The sequence below is a fragment of the Triturus cristatus genome, chromosome 5_1 (genome assembly GCF_964204655.1).
Source record: "Triturus cristatus chromosome 5_1, aTriCri1.1, whole genome shotgun sequence".
Classification (NCBI taxonomy): Eukaryota; Metazoa; Chordata; class Amphibia; order Caudata; family Salamandridae; genus Triturus; species Triturus cristatus.
The window spans coordinates 773,899,737-773,921,455 of NC_140587.1; the positions used below are offsets into that span (position 1 = coordinate 773,899,737).

Below are 21,719 nucleotides of genomic sequence, written 5' to 3' on the forward strand. Positions count from 1 at the left end.
CTAGGAAGGCTTGGAGTCGGATGCTGCCGGGGTGGATGTGGGCTGACCGCGTCGGCCTCCAGAACCGCCTCGGCGGAAACCACGTCCGCGACCGCGCGCAGGTTGGGTCTGCGGCTGGTGGCTAGGCTGACATGAGGAGGCGCCCCTTCATTGGCCACGAAAGGGGCGAAAAGCGGAAGCTTGCGATCGCGGGGCCGAGAGGCCCAAGGACTTGGCCGTAGCCCGGGAGTCCTTAAAGCGATTCAGCGCACTGTCCGCTTTCTCACCAAAAAGGCGAGTGCCATCAAAGGGCATGTCCATGAGAGTGCTCTGGACATCCCCCGAAAAAGACGATGACCGCAGCCAGGCATGACGTCTAAGCGCCACCGTGGTAGAAATCGCCCTACCCAGCGAGTCCGTCGTGTCAAGCCCACATCGGATTGCATGTCGTGCTGCATCCCTCCCATCGGCCAGAGCCTGGGTAAGTCGTGTTCGGGCCTCCTCCGAGCACAGGGGCAGCACGTCCTCCACCGTATCCCACAGAGAGTGGGAATAACGGTCCAAAAGACAAGCGGTGTTTAAAGACCGCAGACCCAAACTAAGGGAGGAGAACAGCTTTTTGCCAAACTGTTCCAGTCTTTTGGAATCCCGGTCCGGCGGGGCGGTCGGGAAGGAGGATTGGGAGGTAGAAGCCTGGATAACCAGGCTCTCGGGGGTGGGGTGTTGGGACAGAAAACTGGGGTCGCCCGGAGCAGGGCGGTGGCGCCTGGCAACGTTCCTGTCCAAAGGAGAAACTGTGGAGGGCTTGGACCAGGTGCCCTGCAGAACGTCGATGAGGGCCTCATTGAATTGCAGCAGAGGCTCAGTGGAGCTTGCTGCAGACTGAAGCACCTCGGTGAGGACGTTAGTCCTCACAGCCACGGCAGGCAGCTCGAGCCCAAGGGCTGCGGCCGCCTTGCGCAGCACCACAGAGAAAGCAGCACCCTCCTCCGTAGCCACAGTCGGAGGAGAGATGAATCCAGTGTCTGGTTAGGTATCCAGACCACTGGCCTCCCCCAGTTCATCTGCCCAGTCCTGTGACAGCTGAGCCTGATCGGCCATAGGATCCTCGGACCCCTCCCATTCGCCCCCGTCATCCGATTCCTGGTAAACAGGAGGAAGGATCGGAGCCGGACAGTAGACATAATGTGTCTCTAACGGCGCCGTACGCGGCGTCCATCGACGCCGCAACGGCGCCGGAGCAGGGCTGAACTGGGGCTCGACGCCGAGCGGAGCCGGCGTCGGGGGTGGAACCGGTGTCGACGCCGGCGGAGGAGGCGTGACGAGGTCGACCGGCGTCGACAGGGACTCGGGGGTGAGTCCCTCGGGGACCTGCGGCGTCTGGGCCGGAGACAGCGATGGCGCCGGCGCCGGGGCCGGAGCCGCCGGCATGCAAGGTTGCCCAGTCGGGTCCGCGGGGCCCGAAGGCGCGCCAGCGGGCGTCGACGGCGGAGCCAGGCTCCTCATGGCCGAGAGGAAGGCACTGACTTCCGCCGGCGTCGCGTCAGTCCCAGGGACCGGCGGGTATGGGGACTTGCGCGGCGCCTGCGGCTCCGCTGGAGCCGCGGGGGTGGAACCACCCGGACCCTCGGCCGAGTCGCGCGACCGGCGAGGGGAGTCCGAAGAGCGGTGTCGCCTCTTGGACTTCTTGGAGTGCTTCGACTTACCCGAAGACTTGGAGCCAGACGAGCGATGAGGACGTCGGCTGCGGCTCCGCGACCGATCCTTGGACCTCCTCCTGGACCGGGATCGAGAGGGGCGCGGAGCAGAGTGGTGAATCTCGAGGAGCTTACGGGACCGCTCCCGTCTAGCCTTCGAGGTCAGGGCCTTGCAGTCCGAACACGACTCCGCGTCGTGGTCGAGGCCCAAACAGTAAAGGCACCGGCGGTGATGATCCGTAACCGACATCAAGCGGTTACAGTCAGTACAGGCTTTGAAACCAGGCATCCTACCAGCACCGGAGTCGAGACAAGATCAAAAAGGATCAAAAAACTTAGTCAAAAAAGACTAAAAGGGGTAGCTCTCCCGGATCTGCGCTTACTGGCGCGGAAAAAAGAAGAAGAACTGACGTCAGCGCGCGAGGGCGGCGTCTAAGTACTCCGACGACGTCATCCCGGCACACGACGCCGACGACGGACGCGGAGCCGCAGACAACGCCTAGCGATGCGCAAGGGGTATTGCTGACGAAAAAATCTTCCGGATCCAGTCTGACGCCTGGGGATATTCTAAGGTGAGGAATCTAACTAACGTGTTTCTTTCAGTTAGTGGATATTAACTCGTAGCTGCTTTATTTTTATTTCATAAAACACAAAATAAATTCAGATAAATGCAAACAAAAGGAGCAAGAGCTAAATATGGGTAAAACCAAATACAAATAAATACAATCACAATTGGAGCAATAGTTCCATTCAATGTATTCCACCACTCAGGAAATTGAGGTTCATACCTTGTGTCAGCCTCGGGGTTAGAAGCTCTATCTACACAGTGCTTGGGGTAATTCAGAAGACCGGTAAGGCTAAACAAGTGATGTCCAATGAACAGACCTCTCTAAACACATCTACAGTAGTGCTACCTGCTAGTAGATTATAAGACAGTGATGCAGCAGTGACCAAGGGGCATACATCTTAGCCAGATGCAGAAAAAGCTGGGAGAGTTGCTGAGGCCTAAAGAAGAGTCACTGAAAAGTTGTTAAGTGATAGAAGCAAGGATAACAAAAACATGCATTAGCAAAGCTGGTAGGTCTGGTTGTAAGTAAAAGTGCTTCTTCATTCATTGACAATTGTGAGATCTGTGCATGGCTAAGTGGACGAGTGTCAGACTGTCAACCGATGGATGGATGAGTAGGTGAGTGCATAGATGAATGCATGAATAACTGAATGTATGACTAGATGAGCGCATGGATGAATGTACACAGGTTACTTCAACCATACAGTTTCTATATGTCTCCATTCTGCGTCTTTTGTTAATTCCCGCCTCTTCTATTGAATCTTGCAACACACTTTTGCTCACTCCTTTCCAATCTTCATTTACTTTATTTTTTATTTTTTACACACATTGTGTAACCGTGCTCATGTCTTTCTCCTCTCAGTAGATTGTCCTTTGAATATCCCAAGCACTAGACTTCCTTACACCTTTCAGCTGTTGCTAATCTCTCCTAACTTCCCTAGGGCCCAATCACATTTCTTCTTTTCCTACCTAATACCCAAAGCACTCGAACTCCCCGACACTGTGTACCCTGCACCAACTGTAAATGAGTTTGCCTAAGTACAGTATACATTTATTTAATCACTTACTGGCAAAATCGTCCATTCATCTTGAAAGCCGTACTGTCACTTTTAGGCAGCTATCCAACAATTAAAGCAGAATGAAAACGGCCTAGTTGCAACAAAATATTTGTTACCTTCAGCCTTTTAATATTTAAGAATTATATTTTTATCTTTCTTGGCTACTTTCATACTAGGTTGCTGAATCTGCCAGTATATAAGTTGAAGAACTTAACTATCATCCAGTCACCAAACAGCCCTTTTTAGGTCGAAGCCTTCGAGACAGCACAACTGTAGCTATAGACTTCTTGGGGACATTCTGAAAGCTAACCTAGGAATGCATTCCGCCCATTGCATACCATTGGCTTTGTGGTTTGTACTTCACATTTGCTTGCTTTCTATTTGCTGGCTCTATTTGTTTAAGGCTGTTCTGCATGTCTTTGCCCCTGCCGTGGAGCATAGCCAGTTCATTGCACTCTTCCATGAGTGCTCACTTTCTGTAAACACTCAGGCCTTTAAATTTTGTTCTCATCTTGTCACATTTGATGTGCATTCAAAGGTAGTGATCAAATGTCAGGCTCTTTCTTCCTAGGGAGCTTGGTCTTTACTTTTCTTTCTAAGACTTCAAAGTGAGAGGATGTATCTGACAATCTGGGGGGTGTGAAAGGAAATACTTTTTTTCTAGCACACAACAAAATGTAAATGTCTGTAAACGAACAGGGCAGAAATGTCAGAATTAGAAAATCACAAATGAAGTATGATTTTTTGTAATTCTGAAGTGGGGTGGAAACAAATATTTTAATGTGATCAAAACAAATCAATAAACTTGGTGATGACATTTGCACAAATTTTCGTTTGTGCACTGTATAGTTTTATCAGTAAAACTACATGTGCAAATGTAATGATCATTTCAATTGAAAATGTGCTGTCTGTAATGGCAGTGCAATACCACGCTATGCATACCCCACCCTACGCCACTCCATCTACTCTATGACAATCTATACCACTCTATGACACCCCACGCTATAACACTCTACACCACTCCACTGTAGACTAGACTACTCTGCTATTCTATGACCCTTACTCGAATCTATGCCATTCCATTCCACGACTCTACTCCCCTCTACAACATTCTGCCATTCTCCGACAAGGTCACTCTGACACTCTACTTTATGACACTTTACTCCACTCTACACCCTTCCACGCCACTCTATGCCCCTCCATTCTACGACACCCTACTCTATTCCCTTCTACGACCCTCCACTCTACGATGCTCCACTCTATGCAACTCTCTCTATGCCACTTTACTCCACTCTATGTATTCTTTGACACTCTATGACACTTTACTCCAAACTACACCTCTCCACGCCACCCTACTCCACTTTATGCCACCTTACTCTACGCCCCTCCACGCAATACCCTGTAAGTCATCTTACTCCACTCTGCACCACTCTACAATATGCCTCCCTACTCTGCTCTATGACACTCCATTTACAATACTCCACTCTATGCCACATCACTCTACTCCACGACATGCTACGCCACTCCATGACACCAACTTTCAGTCATGCTGAACAGCATCCAAGCTGGTGTACAACATAGCTAGCACACATTGGCAAAGCAAATAGATCTTGCATAGGTAAGTCCTATTAACGTTCCCAATGCTTGTTTGGTAAGTTCATGGAAGCCAGTGTTGGCAACAACTTGGATTTGAAATTAAGCAACCATCAAGTCTGTGGTTTAAACAGGTCACACTTCCTCAGGAGTGAGATCACCTTCAGGTGAATTAATATCTTGAACATGTTGTGAGAAAGTGCCATCTTTCTTGCATGGTGTGCCCCCACTTTTTGCTGAATTGCTGATGTACTTTGACTGAGTGTGCCCTGGGCTCCTGCCAATCAGGTGCCCAGGGCCTGTGTTCCTTCCCTAAAACTGCATTGAAGCCTAAACCCAATTGGCATCTCTGCCACATGTCAGCCCCTGGTAAATGGTACCCTAGGTACCCAGGGCCCTGTGACCAGAGAAGGCCCCTAAGGGCTGCAGCACTTATTGTGCCACCCTTAGAGGCCTTGTACCCTGAGACACACACACACTGCCCTTGCAGGCTGAGTGTCTTGGTGCAGAACAAAACCGAGAATCGACATGGCACACATCCCTGTGTGCAATGCACACAAACACACTGCCATGGCATACCTCAGTCACCCCTCTAGCTGGGTGCCCTATGCCAGTGGTGTGGGTACAGGTGCATGAGCCCTGTACCCCAACAGTACCCAGGTCCATTCCTGGGCACTGTAAGTGCAGTGCTGCCATTAAGAGTATATGGTGCTAGGAGATAGTCAACAAAAAAAAAAAAACAAAAAAAAAGGAGATAGTCATCACGAACTCCACAGCACCATGATGGCTACACTGAAGACTGAGAAGTTTGGTATTAAACCTCTCAGCACATTAAACCCACACTGATGCCAGTGTGGGATTTAATGTAAAAAGCACGACAGAGGGCAACTTAGAGTTGCCCCCTGTAACTAAACAATTGGTGTCCTGACTGAGAGGCTCCATAGGCTGCCACACAGCAGACAGGTTGCTGGCCCCCTGGGTAGAGAGCAATCCGCTTTCGTGGGCCTGCAACAATGCACATCCTGGGACCAGGATGGGCAGGGGAAGCTTCAAAGACATGCCGCCTTTGTGAGCCTCCCCAGACCACTTGCTGTACTCAGCAACAGGTCCCCACCAGTTCAGACACCCACTCTGGCGGGAAGACTGGCAGGAAAACCCAATGGAGGAAAGGGGGTGTGGCAGCCTCTGCCAACCCCGCCCCTCAGGTGGGGGAGGCGAGGTGAAGCACAGCCCCGGCTCTCACCATCTTGAGGATGGGGAGCCCTACCCAATCAGGGTAAGGCTCCTACCCCCCTCCCACTGGAGAGTGGCAGGGCAGGGGGTGTACCCACCACAGGGAAGGGACCCATTGGTCCCTGACCTTTCCCTACCTGTAACGTCCCTAAATTTAGCATTTAGGGGCACCCTGAACCTTCCTTCCTCAGATCCCGATTCCGAAACAAGAAGAACAACAAGAAGAAAGAAGACCTGCTGTGCAGCTGCTAACAAGAGGATGACATCAACTGACTTGGCCCCAGCCCTACAGGCCTGTCGACCCTCGAACCTGCTCCTGCTAAATCCCAGCGTCTCCAGTGGTCAGCAACCTCAAAAACCCCGGAGGACCAGACTGCCTTCTTCCTCTAAAAGACTGGGACAGTGGTTCTGCTCAAACAGGCAACAACACCTGGTGCCAAGCCAGGAACCGCGAATCCAGCACACTCTGCACCCGCCGAGCCCGGCCTGTGCCTGAGTGAACAAAGACCACGAGGACGTCCCCCCGGCGACTATGACCAAGAATCCAGCACCCAAGGACCCTCCTCGACGCTCCAGACGCCTGCAGCCTCAACTCCGGGGACCCCCCCAACCGCGACCAGCAGAGAGTAAGATCTCCTGACGCCAAAAAGACACCCCTGCACCCGGCGCCCTGCGGCCCCCTGTGTCCAGCTCCTGGGTGCCTACCTAACCTACAGCTTCCCAACTTACCTCTCGAAGTGGTGGTCGTACCTGAAGAATCTCCGTCCCGAGCTTGCAGCCTTTGTTCATCTTGCAGCTTTCCCATTGAAATACATTGAGGGCCCAACGGCTCGAAAGCACCCTGCACCCAGCCGCCCGAGTGCCCCTGGAAGTGCAGCATCTGTCCTATCCTACCTCCCCACTTGCCCTGTGTAAGTGACCAGGAGCTCAGCTCCCACAGCCGCGTGGCCTGCCTGCTAGCAGCCACCAACCAAAGGCCCCCTGCCCGCCATAGGCTAACATTGGGCCTACTCACTCTGCACCCGGCTGCCCCTGTGCCGCCGAGGGTGTAACAACTGTACCTACCTGACCCTGGGAGACCCCTGCGTCTATCCCCAGAACCTTAACTCTGCCAGTCGAGTACTTACCTGAAAGCCGATAACCTACATTTTCTCCATAGGGTAACATTGACTGGTTTTCACTTGGAATTTCTTCTAAGTGTCGATTTTTGAAACATACAAATATTCCTTAAGATTCGCCTGTGTAACAAAAACAATTTCTTTCAACTGTTTACAGGATATGCACCAGGGCTGAATCCAGGATCCAGCCCTGAGTAAGAAAAACCTATGCAAAGTAATTGATATTGCGTTTACTTTAAAAATCCCATTGAGCTCAATGTTATAATTGTGTTTAACTTGTGTTGCCTATTGCAGAAACTGTAACTATTGCATTTAAAAGTCTATTGCTTATTCAAAGTATTTAACTAAAGCATCTCATTCTGAGAAAGTACTCTGATACCTACTTGTGGTTCTAAACTAAAACGATATATTTTTATATACAAAACAATTGGCCTAGAGTTCAGTTCTTGAGTGTGTGAGACCATTTGCTGACTGAGTGTGTACAACAAATGCTTTACACTGTCCTCGGATACTGCCTTACTGCTCAACCAAGCTACCACTTTAGAGAGTAAGGTTATATCCAACTTTAACCTCTGCCAAACCTCTGGGGATGGTGGACTCTGTGCACACTGACCCTTACTTTGGTGCAGTATATACAGAGCCACTTTCTTACACTGGTGGATCAGTGGTGGAATACAAACTTGCATTTGTTGGACTACTTGGTTACCATCTGATCACACGACAGAACTCTTAAATTGCCTTTAGAATTCTGATTTTCTAAATTGGTCTTTCCAAAATACTAAAAGTCTTGTCAGGGCCTTGCTTAAGTCCACTTAGAATTTTAGAGAAATAAAAGTCACTGTAGTCAAGGGTAGAGGGTTAGAACTGTCTGGTCAGAATGTCTCAAAGAAACCCAGCTATTAGTGAAGTAGTACCATGCAGGACCTGGTTGAGGAGCTGGACCCCACACCTTACTTACACTTGGCTTTCAAGGAATTGAGGTCCTTATGCAAACTAAAAAGTATACCAATGGGCCTGCATCCAACCAAACAAGGGCTTCAGGAGCTCCTGGCTGAGTATGCAAATGACCACCCATCTGAACATGGTGATGACCAGTCAGATGAGGAAAGGGAGGAGGATGGGGGGGATAGTGACCCCCCTCCAATAATCCCTAGGGAGGAAAGGGACTACATACCCCTTAACTCCAAGAATCAACCTCTGGGGGCCTAGAGACCACATAGGTGGGCTAGGTCCCAGAGGAAACATTGGGGAACTCCCCAGTGAAGAGGACAGCTTTTTAGCAAAGCTGGCCAAGAGATTAGAACTAGAGTCCAGACTCCTGGCTCTAGAGAAAGAAAGGAAAGAGATGGGTTTAGCACCCATCAATAGTGGTAGCAATACAAATAATAAGGATAAAGAGCAGTCTTATGATCCTAAAATCCCCAAAGGGACTGTCCCCAAATTTGAGGAAGGTGACGACATCACCAAATGGTTCACAGCCTTTGAGAGGGCTTGTGACATGAGAAAAGTAAAGAAACCTCTCTGGGGGGCACTCCTGTGGGAACTGCTGAGACAGGCTCCTATGACCTCACGGAGAAGACTCTGATTGAGGGATTTGGGCTCATCACTGAGGAGTATAGAATTAGATGCAGAGGGGCTCACAAAACCCAGACCCAGTCCTAGATTGATTTTGTAGACTACTCAGTAAAGACACTGGAGGGTTGGTTAACTGGACACAATGTGCATGATTTTACTGGACTTTACAATTTGTTTATGAAGGAACATATACTAAGTAATTGCACAAATGAAAAGTTGCATCAGCATTTGGTAGACCTAGGTCTAATTTCTGCCCAAGAATTGGGAAAGAAGGCAGACCACTGGGTCAAGACTAGGGTGACAAGGACAACCACTGAGGGTGACCAGAAGAAGGTGGTTACAAAACCTCCCCAGGGGAAAGGTGGTGAGAATCCCAAAGATACAAAGTCTGAGTCTTCCAAAGGGCCCCAAAAACCTGTACAGGGGGGTGGGTCCCAAACTACTCCTTATGTGCCTCAACCTTATAGGGGGAAGAACTTTGATCCAACAAAGGCCTGGTGTAACAACTGTAAGAAGTTGAGACACTTAACTGTAGTTAAATCTTGCACCCACAACAAAGCCCCTAAGGCAACCAGTACAGCTACACCTGGGCTGGCAAGTCTACAGATGGGTTCAACAGTGTGCCCAGAGCAAATCAGGATGCACACTGAAACAGTTCTAGTTTCAGAAGGGGACGTTGAGTTTGCCACTGGTGCTGTGTGGTCACCCAACTTAAAGAAGTACTTACAAAACCCCTGGGTTAATGGAACTAGGATAGAAGCTCTGAGGGATGCAGGTGCCAGTGTCACTATGGTGAAAGACACACTGGTTTTCCCTGAGAAAAACTTGATTGGGAAAACTTACCCAGTCACCAATGCTCTCAGTGTTACCACTAATCATCAAATGGCTATGGTGACATTAGGCGAAGGGGGGGGGGGGGGTTACTGACCTGAAACAGGTAGTGGTCTCTCAAAAGTTACCAGCTGCATGTCTGCTTGGAAATGCCCTGGCAACCTCAAGCTGAGATGGAGTTGAAAACCCATGCAGCCATGCTGTGTATCCCTGAATTGGTGTGTGTGCAAACAAGAGCACAGAGCAAGAGGAAGGGTGAAAAAGTAGGATTGGAGCCTGAAAGTATTGCCCAACCTACCAAGAGAAAAGGTAAGAAGACTGGGGGGCCAGCTTCTGTACAGCAAACCACTCAGGACCCCTCTCCACAGGGAGAGGTCTTGGACACCCCAGAGGGAACAGAGCCTATGGAGCTTGACCCTTACCAGGTTGAACTCTTGGGCACAGGGGGACCCTCTACGGAAGAGCTGTGCCAGGGTCAGCAAGACTGTCCCACTCTTGAAAGTCTGAGGCAGCAAGCTGTTGCAGAAGCAAAGGGCGATGTCAATGGAACCCACAGAGTCTATTGGGAAGAGGGATTACTGTACACTGAGGCAAGAAACCCCACTCCTGGAGCCACCAGGAGGGTGGTAGTGCCCCAGAAGTACAGGGAGTTCCTCCTAACTTTGGCTCATGACATCCCCCTAGCTGGACATCTGGGGCAAACCAAAACTTGGGAAAGGCTAGTTAGTCACTTTTACTGGCCCCAGATGCACTAAAAAGTGAAGGAGTTTGTAAGCTCCTGTGTTACTTGTCAGGCCAGTGGCAAGACAGGTGGCCACCCAAAGGACCCCCTGATACCACTGCCTGTGGTGGGGGTTTCCTTTGAAAGGGTAGGTGTGGACATTGTGGGTCCACTTGAACCTCCCACAGCCTCAGGGAACAAGTTCATTCTAGTAGTAGTGGATCATGCTACTAGGTATCCTGAAGCAATTCCACTTAGGACTACTAAAGCCCCTACAGTAGCCATGGCCCTCCTGGGTGTCTTCACCAGGGTAAGGTTTCCTAAGGAGGTGGTTTCAGACAGAGGTTCCAACTTCATGTCTGCTTACCTAAAACACATGTGGAAGGAGTGTGGAGTGCAGTACAAGTTTACTACACCATACCATCCACAAACCAATGGCCTTGTTGAAAGACTCAACAAGACATTGAAAGGCATGATCATGGAACTCCCTGAAAAACTCAAAAGGAGATGGGATGTCCGGTTGCCATGCCTGCTTTTCGCTTAGAGAGAAGTGCCACAGAAGGGAGTAGGGTTTTCCCCCTTTGAACTTCTGTTTGGTCATCCTGTGAGGGGACCACTCTGTCTTGTGAAAGAGGGTTGGAGAGGCCTCTCCAAGAACCCAAGCAAGACATTGTGGACTATGTGCTTGGCCTAAGGTCTAAAACGGCTGAATACATGGAAAAGGCATCCAAGAATCTTGAGGCCAGCCAGGAGCTTCAGAAGCGCTGGTATGACCAAAAAGCTGCACTGGTTGAATTTCAACCTGGGCAACAGGTGTGGGTTTTGGAGCCAGTGGCACCAAGGGCACTCCAAGATAGATGGAGTGGCCCTTACCCTATCCTAGAGAAAAAGAGTGAGGTCACTTAGTTGACCTGGGCACAAAAACAAGGGTTATCCACGTGAACCACCTTAAGCTCTACAATGACAGAGCTGACATCACCATGCTGATGGTGACTGATGAGGAACAGGAAGCAGAGAGTGACCCTCTTCCTGATCTCCTCTCCTACAGCCCAAAAGATGGGTCAGTGGATGATGTAGTCTTTTCAGACACCCTCTCTGCCCAGCAGCAGACTAACTGCAAGCATGTCTTGCAACAGTATGCTAGCCTCTTTTCCCTGACCCTGGTCTGACAAACTGGTGTACCCACAATGTGGACACTGGTGACTGTGCACCTGTCAAGAACAAGATCTATCGACAGTCAGACCAAGTCAAGGAAAGCATCAAAGCTGAAGTCAGCAAGATGCTGGAGTTGGGGGTTATTGAACCCTCCAAGAGCCCCTCGGCCAGCCCAATGGTTCTGGTCCCGAAGCCTCATCCACAGGGTGGAAAGCGAGAAATGAGGTTTTGTGTGGACTATAGAGGGCTCAACTATGTCACCAAGACAGATGCTCCTCACCCTATCCCAAGAGCAGATGAATTGATAGACAAATTGGGAGCAGCCAAATTTCTCAGTACCTTTGACTTAACTGCAGGGTATTGGCAGATTGGCATGGCCCCAGGAGCAAAAGAGAAAACAGCATTCTCCACACCTGATGGGCATGATCGGTTCACTGTGATGCCCTTCGGTTTAAAGAATGCCCCTGCCACCTTCCAGAGGTTGGTGAATCAAGTCCTGGCTGGGTTGGAGTCCTTTAGTGCAGCTTATCTTGATTATATTGCTGTCTTTAGTTCCACCTGGCAGGATCACCTGATCCACCTTGGGAAGGCTTTAGCAGCCCTGCAAACTGCAGGCCTAACTATCAAGGCATCCAAATGCCAGATAGGGCAGGGCACTGTGGTGTACTTGGGCCACCTTGTTGGTGGAGGCCAGGTACAACCCTTACAGCCCAAGATCCAGGCCATCCTGGACTGGGCAGCTCCAACAACCCAGACCCAAGTCAGGGCAATCCTTGGCTTGACTGGGTACTACAAGAGGTTTGTGAAGGGATATGGGTCCATTGTGACTCCCCTCACAGAACTCACCTCCAAGAAAATGCCCAAGAAAATCAACGGGACAGTTAGTTGCCAAAAGGCTTTTGACACCCTGAAAGAAGCAATGTGCTCAGCACCAATTCAAAAACCACCAGATTATGCCAAGCAGTTCATAGTGCAGACTGATGCCTCTGAGCTAGGTATAGGAGCGGTCCTATCCCAGACCAATGATGCCAAGTCCAACCTGTTGCTTTTAGAAGCAGAAGGCCTCTCCCCAGAGAGCAGCGTTGGAGTGCCATTGAGAAGGAGGCCTTTGCTGTGGTTGGTCCCTGAAGAAGTTGAGGCCCTACTTGTTTGGTACTCACTTCCTGGTTCAAACTGACCACAGACCTCTCAGATGGCTAATGCAAATGAAAGGGGAAAATCCAAAACTACTAAGGTGGTCCTCCCTACAGGGAATAGACTTTGAAGTGGAACACAGACCTGGGACTGCCCATTCCAATGCAGATGGACCTTCCAGGTTCTTCCACTTAGACAATGAAGACTCCATAGGGAAAGGTTAGTCTCATCATCTTTCATTTGAGAGGGGGGGGGGAAGAACAAGTTACTTACCTTCGGTAACGCTTTTTCTGGTGGATACAGTATCTGCCTGTGGATTCCTCACCTTGTGAATATCCCCATAGCCAGCAACATTCGGAAACTTTTGTAGCTCTCCACGCCAACGAGGACGAAGACGACATCACAGATGCACGGCTCCGCTCGCGGCTCCGCTGACGTCACTGGATCCATAAGAAGACCTTGTCGGCGTGATGACGTCAGTTCCGCCTTTTTTTTCCGTGCCTTCGAGGCATACGGAAGGACTGACAGAAATATATATACAGTATACACGGTGCATAATATACAAAACAACACACACAGTGTGGAGATAATATAGGAAGGCAAAAGAAATAACACATTGCCTTTGACAGTAACAAATTTTGAAACCCCATCATCAGAATTGGAGGTATACAAGGGTGGACAATGGGGAGGCGGGTGGGTCAGTGAGGAATCCACAGGCAGATACTGTATCCACCAGAAAAAGCGTTACCGAAGGTAAGTAACTTGTTCTTCTGATGGATATATCTGCCAGTGGATTCCTCACCTTGTGAAAAGATTCCCACAGCAGTCCCACTCCTGGAGGAGGGTGTCCACCCTTCTATACTAGAAAGTCCTGAAGGACGGAACGAGCAAAGTGACCGTCCCTCCTCACCTCGGAATCCAAGCAGTAATGCCTCGCAAAAGTGTGGAGGGAGGCCCACGTTGCCGGCCTACAAATGTCCTCCACAGGAACACCTCTAGACAAGGCAGATGTAGAAAACTTAGCCCTGGTAGAGTGAGCCCTTATACCCACTGGAGGTTCCTTACCGGTCAAAGAGTAACAAATCTTGATGCACAAGATAATCCATCTGGAAAGGGTGCGCTTGTGCACCGCTCTGCCCTTCCTGCAGCCAACAAATCCCACGAAGAGCTGGTCGTCCACTCGAAAGTCTTTAGTCCTATCGAGGTAGAAGCTCACCGCCCTCTTAGGGTCCAAGCGGTGAAGCCGCTCCTCCTCCTTGGAAGGGTTAGGGGGAGGAAAGAAGGTAGGAAGGGTAATGGATTGCCCCAGATGGAAAGGAGTTCCCACCGTTGGCAGAAAAGCAGCCCTGGTCCTGAGTACCATTCTTTCAGCATGAATGGTCAAGAACGGGGGTTTTGAACTCAGAGTTTGAAGCTCACTTACCCTCCTTGCCGAGATAATAGCAATGAGAAAGACTGTTTTGAAAGACAACAGCCTCAAGGGACACTTGTGCACGGGCTCGAAGGGAGAACCCATCCAGTAAGTTAAGACAAGATTTAAATCCCATTGAGGCACAATAAAAGGAGTAGGCGGAAACTTGTTTGTAAGGCCCTTAAGGAATCGTAATACAATAGGTGACTTAAACAGAGAAGGCTGATCCGGCAAGCAAAGAAATGCCGACAAAGCCGACAAATATCCCTTAACAGTAGCTACAGCAAAGCCCTGCTGAGCAAGAGAAAGAGCAAACTGAAGAATGTTGGATAAACGAGCCCTCAAAGGGTCAATAGACTTCTCTCCGCACCAGAGAACACATTTGGACCACCTATAGGAATAGATAGATTTGGTGGAATGCCGTCTGGCAGACAATATTACATCTACCACGTCAGGCGGGAGAGAAAAATAATTCAGGTTGCCCCGTTCAATCTCCAGGCATGAAGGTGTAAGCTCTGGAGGTGGGGGTGTAGAACCTGCCCCTACGACTGCGAGAGGAGGTCTGCTCTGAGAGGGAGATGGAGCGGAGGGCACGAGGAGAGGTGGAGAAGATCTGTGTACCACACCCTTCTTGGCCAATCCGGGGCGATCAATGAGACTTGGGCTCGGTCTTCCTCAGAACCCGAGGAATCAAGGGTATGGGTGGAAACGCGTAAAGGAGTTGTGAGCTCCAACTCAACTGAAACGTATCCCCCAACGCTCCCTGCGTCGGAAACAGGAGACTGCAGAATGACGGGCAGTGAGCGTTCTCGTGAGTGGCAAACAGGTCCACCCGAGGATTTCCCCACGTCCGAAAGACGTGACGAACCACCTCCGGATGGAGCCTCCACGTGTGGTCGGTGGAGAACTGCCGACTGAGACTGTCTGCACGCACGTTCAGAACTCCGGCCAGATGATTTGCCATCAGACAAATCTGATGATTCTGAGCCCAGGACCAGAGACGCAGAGCCTCTCTGCAGAGATAATGCGACCCCACTCCTCCCTGCTTGTTGACATACCACATTGCGGTAGTGTTGTCCATTAGGACCTGAACCGACTGACCGCAAAGGGAAGGGAGGAAAGCCTTGAGTGCCAAACGTATCGCCCGCAACTCCAAAAGGTTGATGTGAAGCAACCTTTCCTCTGGAGACCAAAGACCTTTGATCTCCAGATCCCCCAGATGCGTACCCCACCCTAAAGTGGATGCATCCGTTATCACTGTGGCCACCGATGGAGGTAGATGGAAGGGCTTTCCTTGGGACAGATTGCCCTCCACGCTCCACCAAGACAGATCCGCCGCAGCTTCTATGGAGATCCTCACTGACTCCCTGAGATCTCCCTTGTGCTGATACCACTGCCTGTGGAGGCACCACTGGAGCGCCCTCACGTGCCAGTGTGCATGGTTGACCAACAGAATGCAGGAAGCAAACAGACCGAGCAGACGAAGGACCTTCAGGACTGGAACGACCGCTCCATTGTAAAACAAGGGAATCATTTCCTGTATGTCGAGAATCCTTTGTGGAGGTGGGAATGCTCGACACACAGTAGTGTCCAGTACTGCCCCTATGAACAGGTTGCGCTGAGAGGGCACCAGATGAGACTTGGGCACGTTTATCGAGAAACCCAGCTGGGTTGTAACTTGCAGATGATGAAGCACCATCTCTGGTGACTCCGCTTTGATCAGCCAGTCGTCCAGATAGGGAAAACTGGAATCCCCGACCTTCTGAGTTGGGCTGCCACCACTGCCATCACCTTGGTGAAGACTCGAGGTACAGTAGTAAGACCAAATGGAAGGACCGCAAACTGATAATGTTGCGACCCTACCGTAAAACGGAGATACTTCCTGTGCGACTTCAGGATGGGGATGTGGAAATACGCATCCTGCAAGTCGATGGACACCATCCAGTCCTCCTGTTGCAGCACTTGAAGAACCTGCGCAAGGGTGAGCATCTTGAACTTCTCTTGCTTCAGAAAAAGATTCAAGATCCTGAGGTCCAGGATTGGACGCAGCCTGCCATCCTTCTTTGGAATCAGGAAATACCGGAAGTCGCATCCCTGACCCCTTTCCTGCTCTGGAACCACCTCTATCGCACCTTTTTTTAGTAACGTTAGGACCTCCTCCTGCAGGAGAAGAAGATGGTCCTCCGAGCAAGCACCTTGGCAAGGAGGGTAATTAGGAGTAAATTCCCGAAAGGGAAGGGCATACCCATTTTCTACAAGATCAAGAACCCAAAGGTCTGTAGTAACCGATTCCCAATCTTGTAGAAAATGGGTAAGCCGGCCCCCCCACAGGAACAACATGATCCAGAATGGTGGATCTAGGGCTGCTTTGCAGTGGTGGGAGGGACGGAGGAAGAGGAGGAGGTGAGCTGCCGACCTCGAGCACGACCTCTGATTCTGCTCTTATACAGGGTGTTCAGCTGCTGTTGTTGCTGCTGCTGCTGGGGCTGCCTGTAGGTCCGAAAGGATGATCTTCCAAAGCCCCTGTACCTCCTAAAAGAACCCCTAGGTTGTGTCTGCAGACCCAGAGATTAGGCCGTGGCTTTGCTTTCTTTAAATCTCCCCAAAACGCCCAGAGCCATCAAAAGGCAAGTCCAGAAGAGTTGCCTGCACATCAGGGGAGAACTCAGATGACTTCAGCCACACACTCCTCTTTGTGGCAACAGAAGAGCCCATGATTCTAGTGACAGCGTTCGCAGTATCCAGGCCACTCTGGATAACCTGACGCGCACCCGCCTGAGTGTCTGATAGTACCTCATTAAAGTTCTGCCTATCCTCCTCTGACAACTTGGGGGCCAGTTGTTTCGCTGAATCCATTAGAGCATGGATAGATCGGTCCAAAAGACAGGTGGCATTTGTTGATTTTAAAACCATACTGGCAGAGGAGAAGACTTTCTTGGCTGATTGGTCAAGTTTTTTTTCATCCCTGTCGCTAGGGACTTGGGGAAAGGCACCTGAAGATCTTTTAGAACAAGCAGCCTGAACCACCAGACTCTCCGGAGAAGGATGGGAAGTAAGAAAGTCTGAGTCCCCTGGAGCCACCCTATATCTTCTTGCTACAGTTTTAGAGACCACAGGAGCTGAGAAGGGCTTACGCCATACTTCCATGACCGGTTCAATAATGGCGTCATTAAATGGAAGCAGATACAGAGGAGGGAGAATGTAAAACCTCCGTGAAGAGGTTCGGCTTAAACTCAGCAGATGGTAGCTGCAGATCCAAAAGCTCAGCTGCTTTTTTAAAAACTGAGTGGTAGGGAGCCACATCTTTTGAAGGCGTAACAGCTGAATCCGACGGCGCCGGAGCCGGCGTCGAACTCGGATCCAGAGGAGCAGCCGGAGTCGAATGAGGTCGAGCCGGAGCCGGTGAAGATGGAAGCGGCGTCGATGTCCTCAGCGCCGGAAAATGCCAAGACGGCGACGCCGGAAAAATGGCACAAAAGGAGCTTGAGGGTAAGCTTGAGGAACTCCCAAGTTGAAAGCCATTGGACCCATGGGACCCGGGCCTGGAAAGGGAGGATATGGCTCAGGCTGAGGCATAACCGGACTCGGGCCGATCGGCGCAACCAGCGGAGGCGAAGACTCGTCCGGAGCCGGGACTTCCTCAACTGGAGCCGGAGAATGAGCCGGCGTGTGAGATGGAGCCGGAGACGGAGAATGCTCCGGTGAAGCCGCAGGCGAGGTCAGGCCAATAGGAGAGGCAGGAACAGAGAGAGGAGAAGGAGACACAAAGTCCTTACAACGTCGAGAAGGTGAGGTCGATCTCAGAGCCGCATCCCTATCCAAACGATGTAGAGAACCATGCCTCTTCTTTTTCTTGTGCTTCTTGGACTTCGAAGCATGCCCCGACGCCAACGCCGATCTCGACCTTGACCTCGATCTTGTTCTTCTTCGACCTCTCTTCTCCTTTTTCATTCTGGCAACGAATAACTTGGCCTCTCTTTCCTTCAGAGCCTTTGTACTCATCTTGCGGCAGCAAGAGCATCCATCGACATCATGATCCGATGAAAGGCACCAGACAAAGTCCTCGTGCAGATCCGTGATAGACATGTGCTTACCGCACTCCCTGCATGGCTTGAACCCGGACTTCTTAGTCAATATTTTTTAACTGCAAACAAGTAGAAAGAGAGACACCCGCAGAAAAACAAAGTAACCAGCCAAAGCTACGGAGAGTCCCAGAACACCGTTAGCATCGATGGCGCGGAAAAAAGGGAACGGAGCCGTGCCTCTGTGACGTCGTCTTCGTCCTAGTCGGCGTGGAGAGCTACAAAAGTTTCCGAATGTTGCTGGAGCAGGGGATATTCACAAGGTGAGGAATCCACTGGCAGATGTATCCATCAGAAAGTGCCATCTTTCTTGCATGGTGTGCCCCCACTTTTTGCTGAATTGCTGATGTACTTTGACTGAGTGTGCCCTGGGCTCCTGCCAATCAGGTGCCCAGGGCCTGTGTTGCTTCCCTAAAACTGCATTGAAGCCTAAACCCAATTGGCATCTCTGGCCACATGTCAGCCCCTGGTAAATGGTACCCTGTGACCAGAGAAGGCCCCTAAGGGCTGCAGCACTTATTGTGCCACCCTTAGAGGCCCTGTGCCCTGACACACACACTGCCCTTGCAGGCAGTGTCTTGGTGCAGAACAAAACAGAGAGCCGACATGGCACACATCCCTGTGTGCCATGCCCACAAACACACTGCCCTGGCATACCTCAGTCACCCCTCTAGCTGGGTGCCCTATGCCAGTGGTGTGGGTACAGGTGCATGAGCCCTGTACCCCTACAGTACCCAGGTCCATTCCTGGGCACTGTAAGTGCAGTGCTGCCATTAAGAGTATATGGTGCTGGGAGATAAGTCATCAAGAACTCCACAGCACCATTATGGCTACACTGAAGACTGAGAAGTTTGGTATCAAACTTCTCAGCACATTAAACCCACACTGATGCCAGTGAGGGATTTAAAGTAAAAAGCACGACAGAGGGGAACTTAGAGCTGCCCCCTGAAACTAAACCAACAACCCGTGTCCAGACAGAGGCTGCATAGGCTGCCACCCAGCAGACAGGTGGCTGGCCCCCTGGGTAGAGAGCCATCCGCTCTCGTGGGCCTGCAACAATGAACATCCTGGGACGAGGTGCCAAGCCTCCTCCCCCAGGATGGGCAGGGGAAGCTTCAATGCCGCTTTTGTGAGCCTCCCCAGACCACTTGCTGTACTCAGCAACTGGTCCCCACCGGTTCTGACCCCCCCCCCCCACTCTGGCGGGAAGACTGGCGGGAAAACCCAATGGAGGAAAGGAGGTGTGCCAGCTTCTCCCAACCCCAACCCTCAGGTGGGGGAGACGAGGTGAAGCACAACTCCGGGCTCTCGCCATCTTGAGGATGGGGAGCCCTACCCAATCAGGGCTAGGCTACTGCCCCCTCCCACTGGAGAGTGGCAGGATAGGGGGTGTACCCACCCCAGGGAAGGGACCCATTGGTCCCTGACATTTCCCTACCTGTAACGCCCCTAAATTTAATATTATGGGGCACCCTGAACCTTTCTTCCTCAGATCCAGATTACGAAACAAGAAGAAGAACAAGAAGAAAGAAGACCTGCCGTGCAGCTGACTGACACCAACTGACTTGACCCCAGCTCTACAGGCCTGTTGACCCTCGAACCTGCTCCTGCTAAACCCCGGCGTCTCCAGTGGTCAGCAACCTCAAAAACCCCGAAGGACCGGACTGCCTTCATCCTCTAAAAGACTGGGACTCCCATGAGCAGTGGTTCTGCTCAAACAAGCAACAACCCCTGGTGCCAAGCCAGGAACCGTGAATCCAGCACACTCTGCACCCGCCGAGCCCGGCCTGTGCCTGAGTGAACAAAGACCATGAGTACGTCCCCCGGCGTCAAAGGTGACACACTGACGCAGTTTAATGGTAAAGGTAGAAAGCACCAAGTCTGTCTTAAACAGTCATGTACTTACCAAACTTAGCATGTAAGCTCCAATGCTTCGATATGGAATTCATCCTCAAATTTTGAGAAGAGCCTGAAATTGCTGCCAGTGGGAAAGTCCTAATTTTTCATACACAAACTTACTAAGATTAGACTTCTTTCTCTCTGTTTACTATAGCATTATTTTAAACACCTTGTTTCAGAAAAGTGTAATAGTTAAGTAAGGGGGGGCATTTAGAGTTTGGCAAATATACAACAGCTAACAAAAACAGCAGAGGACTCGTCAGGCCGCCTTCTGGTTTCCCCTGTCCCATTCAGAAGTGAGGTGATGCAATGCCGGATATCCAGCTAGATTTGCTGTTGGAAATCCTTGATCCAACTGCCCATCCTACAGTGTGCTGACGAATCCCAGTGGCGTTCATCTGGCACGATTTACGGCATAGTGACCATCAATCATTTCCCAGATTGGGTTCTCAAAAGAAGCATGGGGATCTGAGCAGAGAAAACTTACAATGGCACCCATGAGCAGAGAAATCAACTCCCTGAGCATCCGGTCCATTGATTTTGTGTTTTATATCAGCGGACTCCAGCTGAATGTAAAGTGAGTGAAAAGAAAAACATGGCACTCACTTGTCACACTGGCGGGTAGACCAAAGATATAGACATGCAAGTCAGGCAGGCATCTCTAAATGAGGCAGGCTGTCCTACACCACAGGAGCAGAGACCAGGGCCTCTGTTGACCTGGTGGGCCACCCGACAATATCTAAATACGCTTTAAGTGTGCAGGGGGGAACAAGGCATTATTTTGGAAATCTGACAATACTAGTTAACTGCGAGAAAGAGAGACGGTCGACAGGTTTACATGTTAAATCCGTGCTGATATGCAATGTTATTTTTTAGTCTACTTTGCGTACAATAGCGCTAAGAAGCCCTCACAGGGCAATTCGACACTCTAAAACAGATACGAAACACATAATAAAATGGAGAGGCGAGAGCCTTAAACAAATTAAACTGTTTACCTGATAGAAGATATTCTAACCAGCTAGTATAGTTCACTCACAAATTTGCATATTTGATTCATTGGAGCAACCTCATGAGCAATTTAACAAATGATACACTTGTATATTCATGAAACAAAGTTAATTTAGGAAGCCATTGCCGTTTCCCAGACTGTATGAAAATCGCTTTACCTTGCACTTCTTTGTCATGACACTCCTTCAGTTTGCCCCACAGCTCCTTGAAGATCTCAGACGTGGCTTCAGCAGCGGTTGGGCTCCCACAGCTTCCCCCTGAGACGTTCATCTCGTCGCCGGCAGCCACAGACCTCTCACTTCGGTTCCTTTTTCTCCTAAATTACATGGCTGTGAGCTGGTCGCTGCCTGTAATAAGAGATGCATGTGTCGGTTCAGGATTTGCAGCCATGGGTGGGAAACAACGCGCATTAAGGCCCATTAGCAAGTTATGCTCCCTTGCAGCCATCTTTCATCCTAATGGAGGGAATCGGGGCGCGTATGCCTTAACGACCGCCTCTCATCATTGACATGACAAGTCAATATTAACGGAAAAGAAAAATAGTGCGCGTCTGTTGGTTTTTTAACTGGAGCCTGGGCATAATTATACCTTTGGGTCAGAGCTTAACAGCTTCAGAACAATCTGCCCCAGGGTCGGTTATCAGCAGGAGGAGGCCGC

The 21,719-nt window shown here is 50.5% G+C and overlaps 1 protein-coding gene across 3 annotated transcripts in view; it reads right to left on the reverse strand.

The window, feature by feature from the left end:
- The window catches only part of RBBP8 (RB binding protein 8, endonuclease), a 513,323-nt gene that overhangs the window by 309,534 nt on the left and 182,070 nt on the right, over nt 1–21,719 (reverse strand). For 2 of the 3 annotated variants that reach the window (XM_085605771.1, XM_085605772.1), the window contains exon 2: nt 21,221–21,409. In XM_085605771.1, the coding sequence (XP_085461897.1) occupies nt 21,221–21,332 (112 nt within the window). In that variant the 5' untranslated portion in view covers nt 21,333–21,409. The remainder of the gene's footprint in view (nt 1–21,220; nt 21,410–21,719) is intronic. The other variant, XM_085605770.1, reaches the window with a different exon arrangement.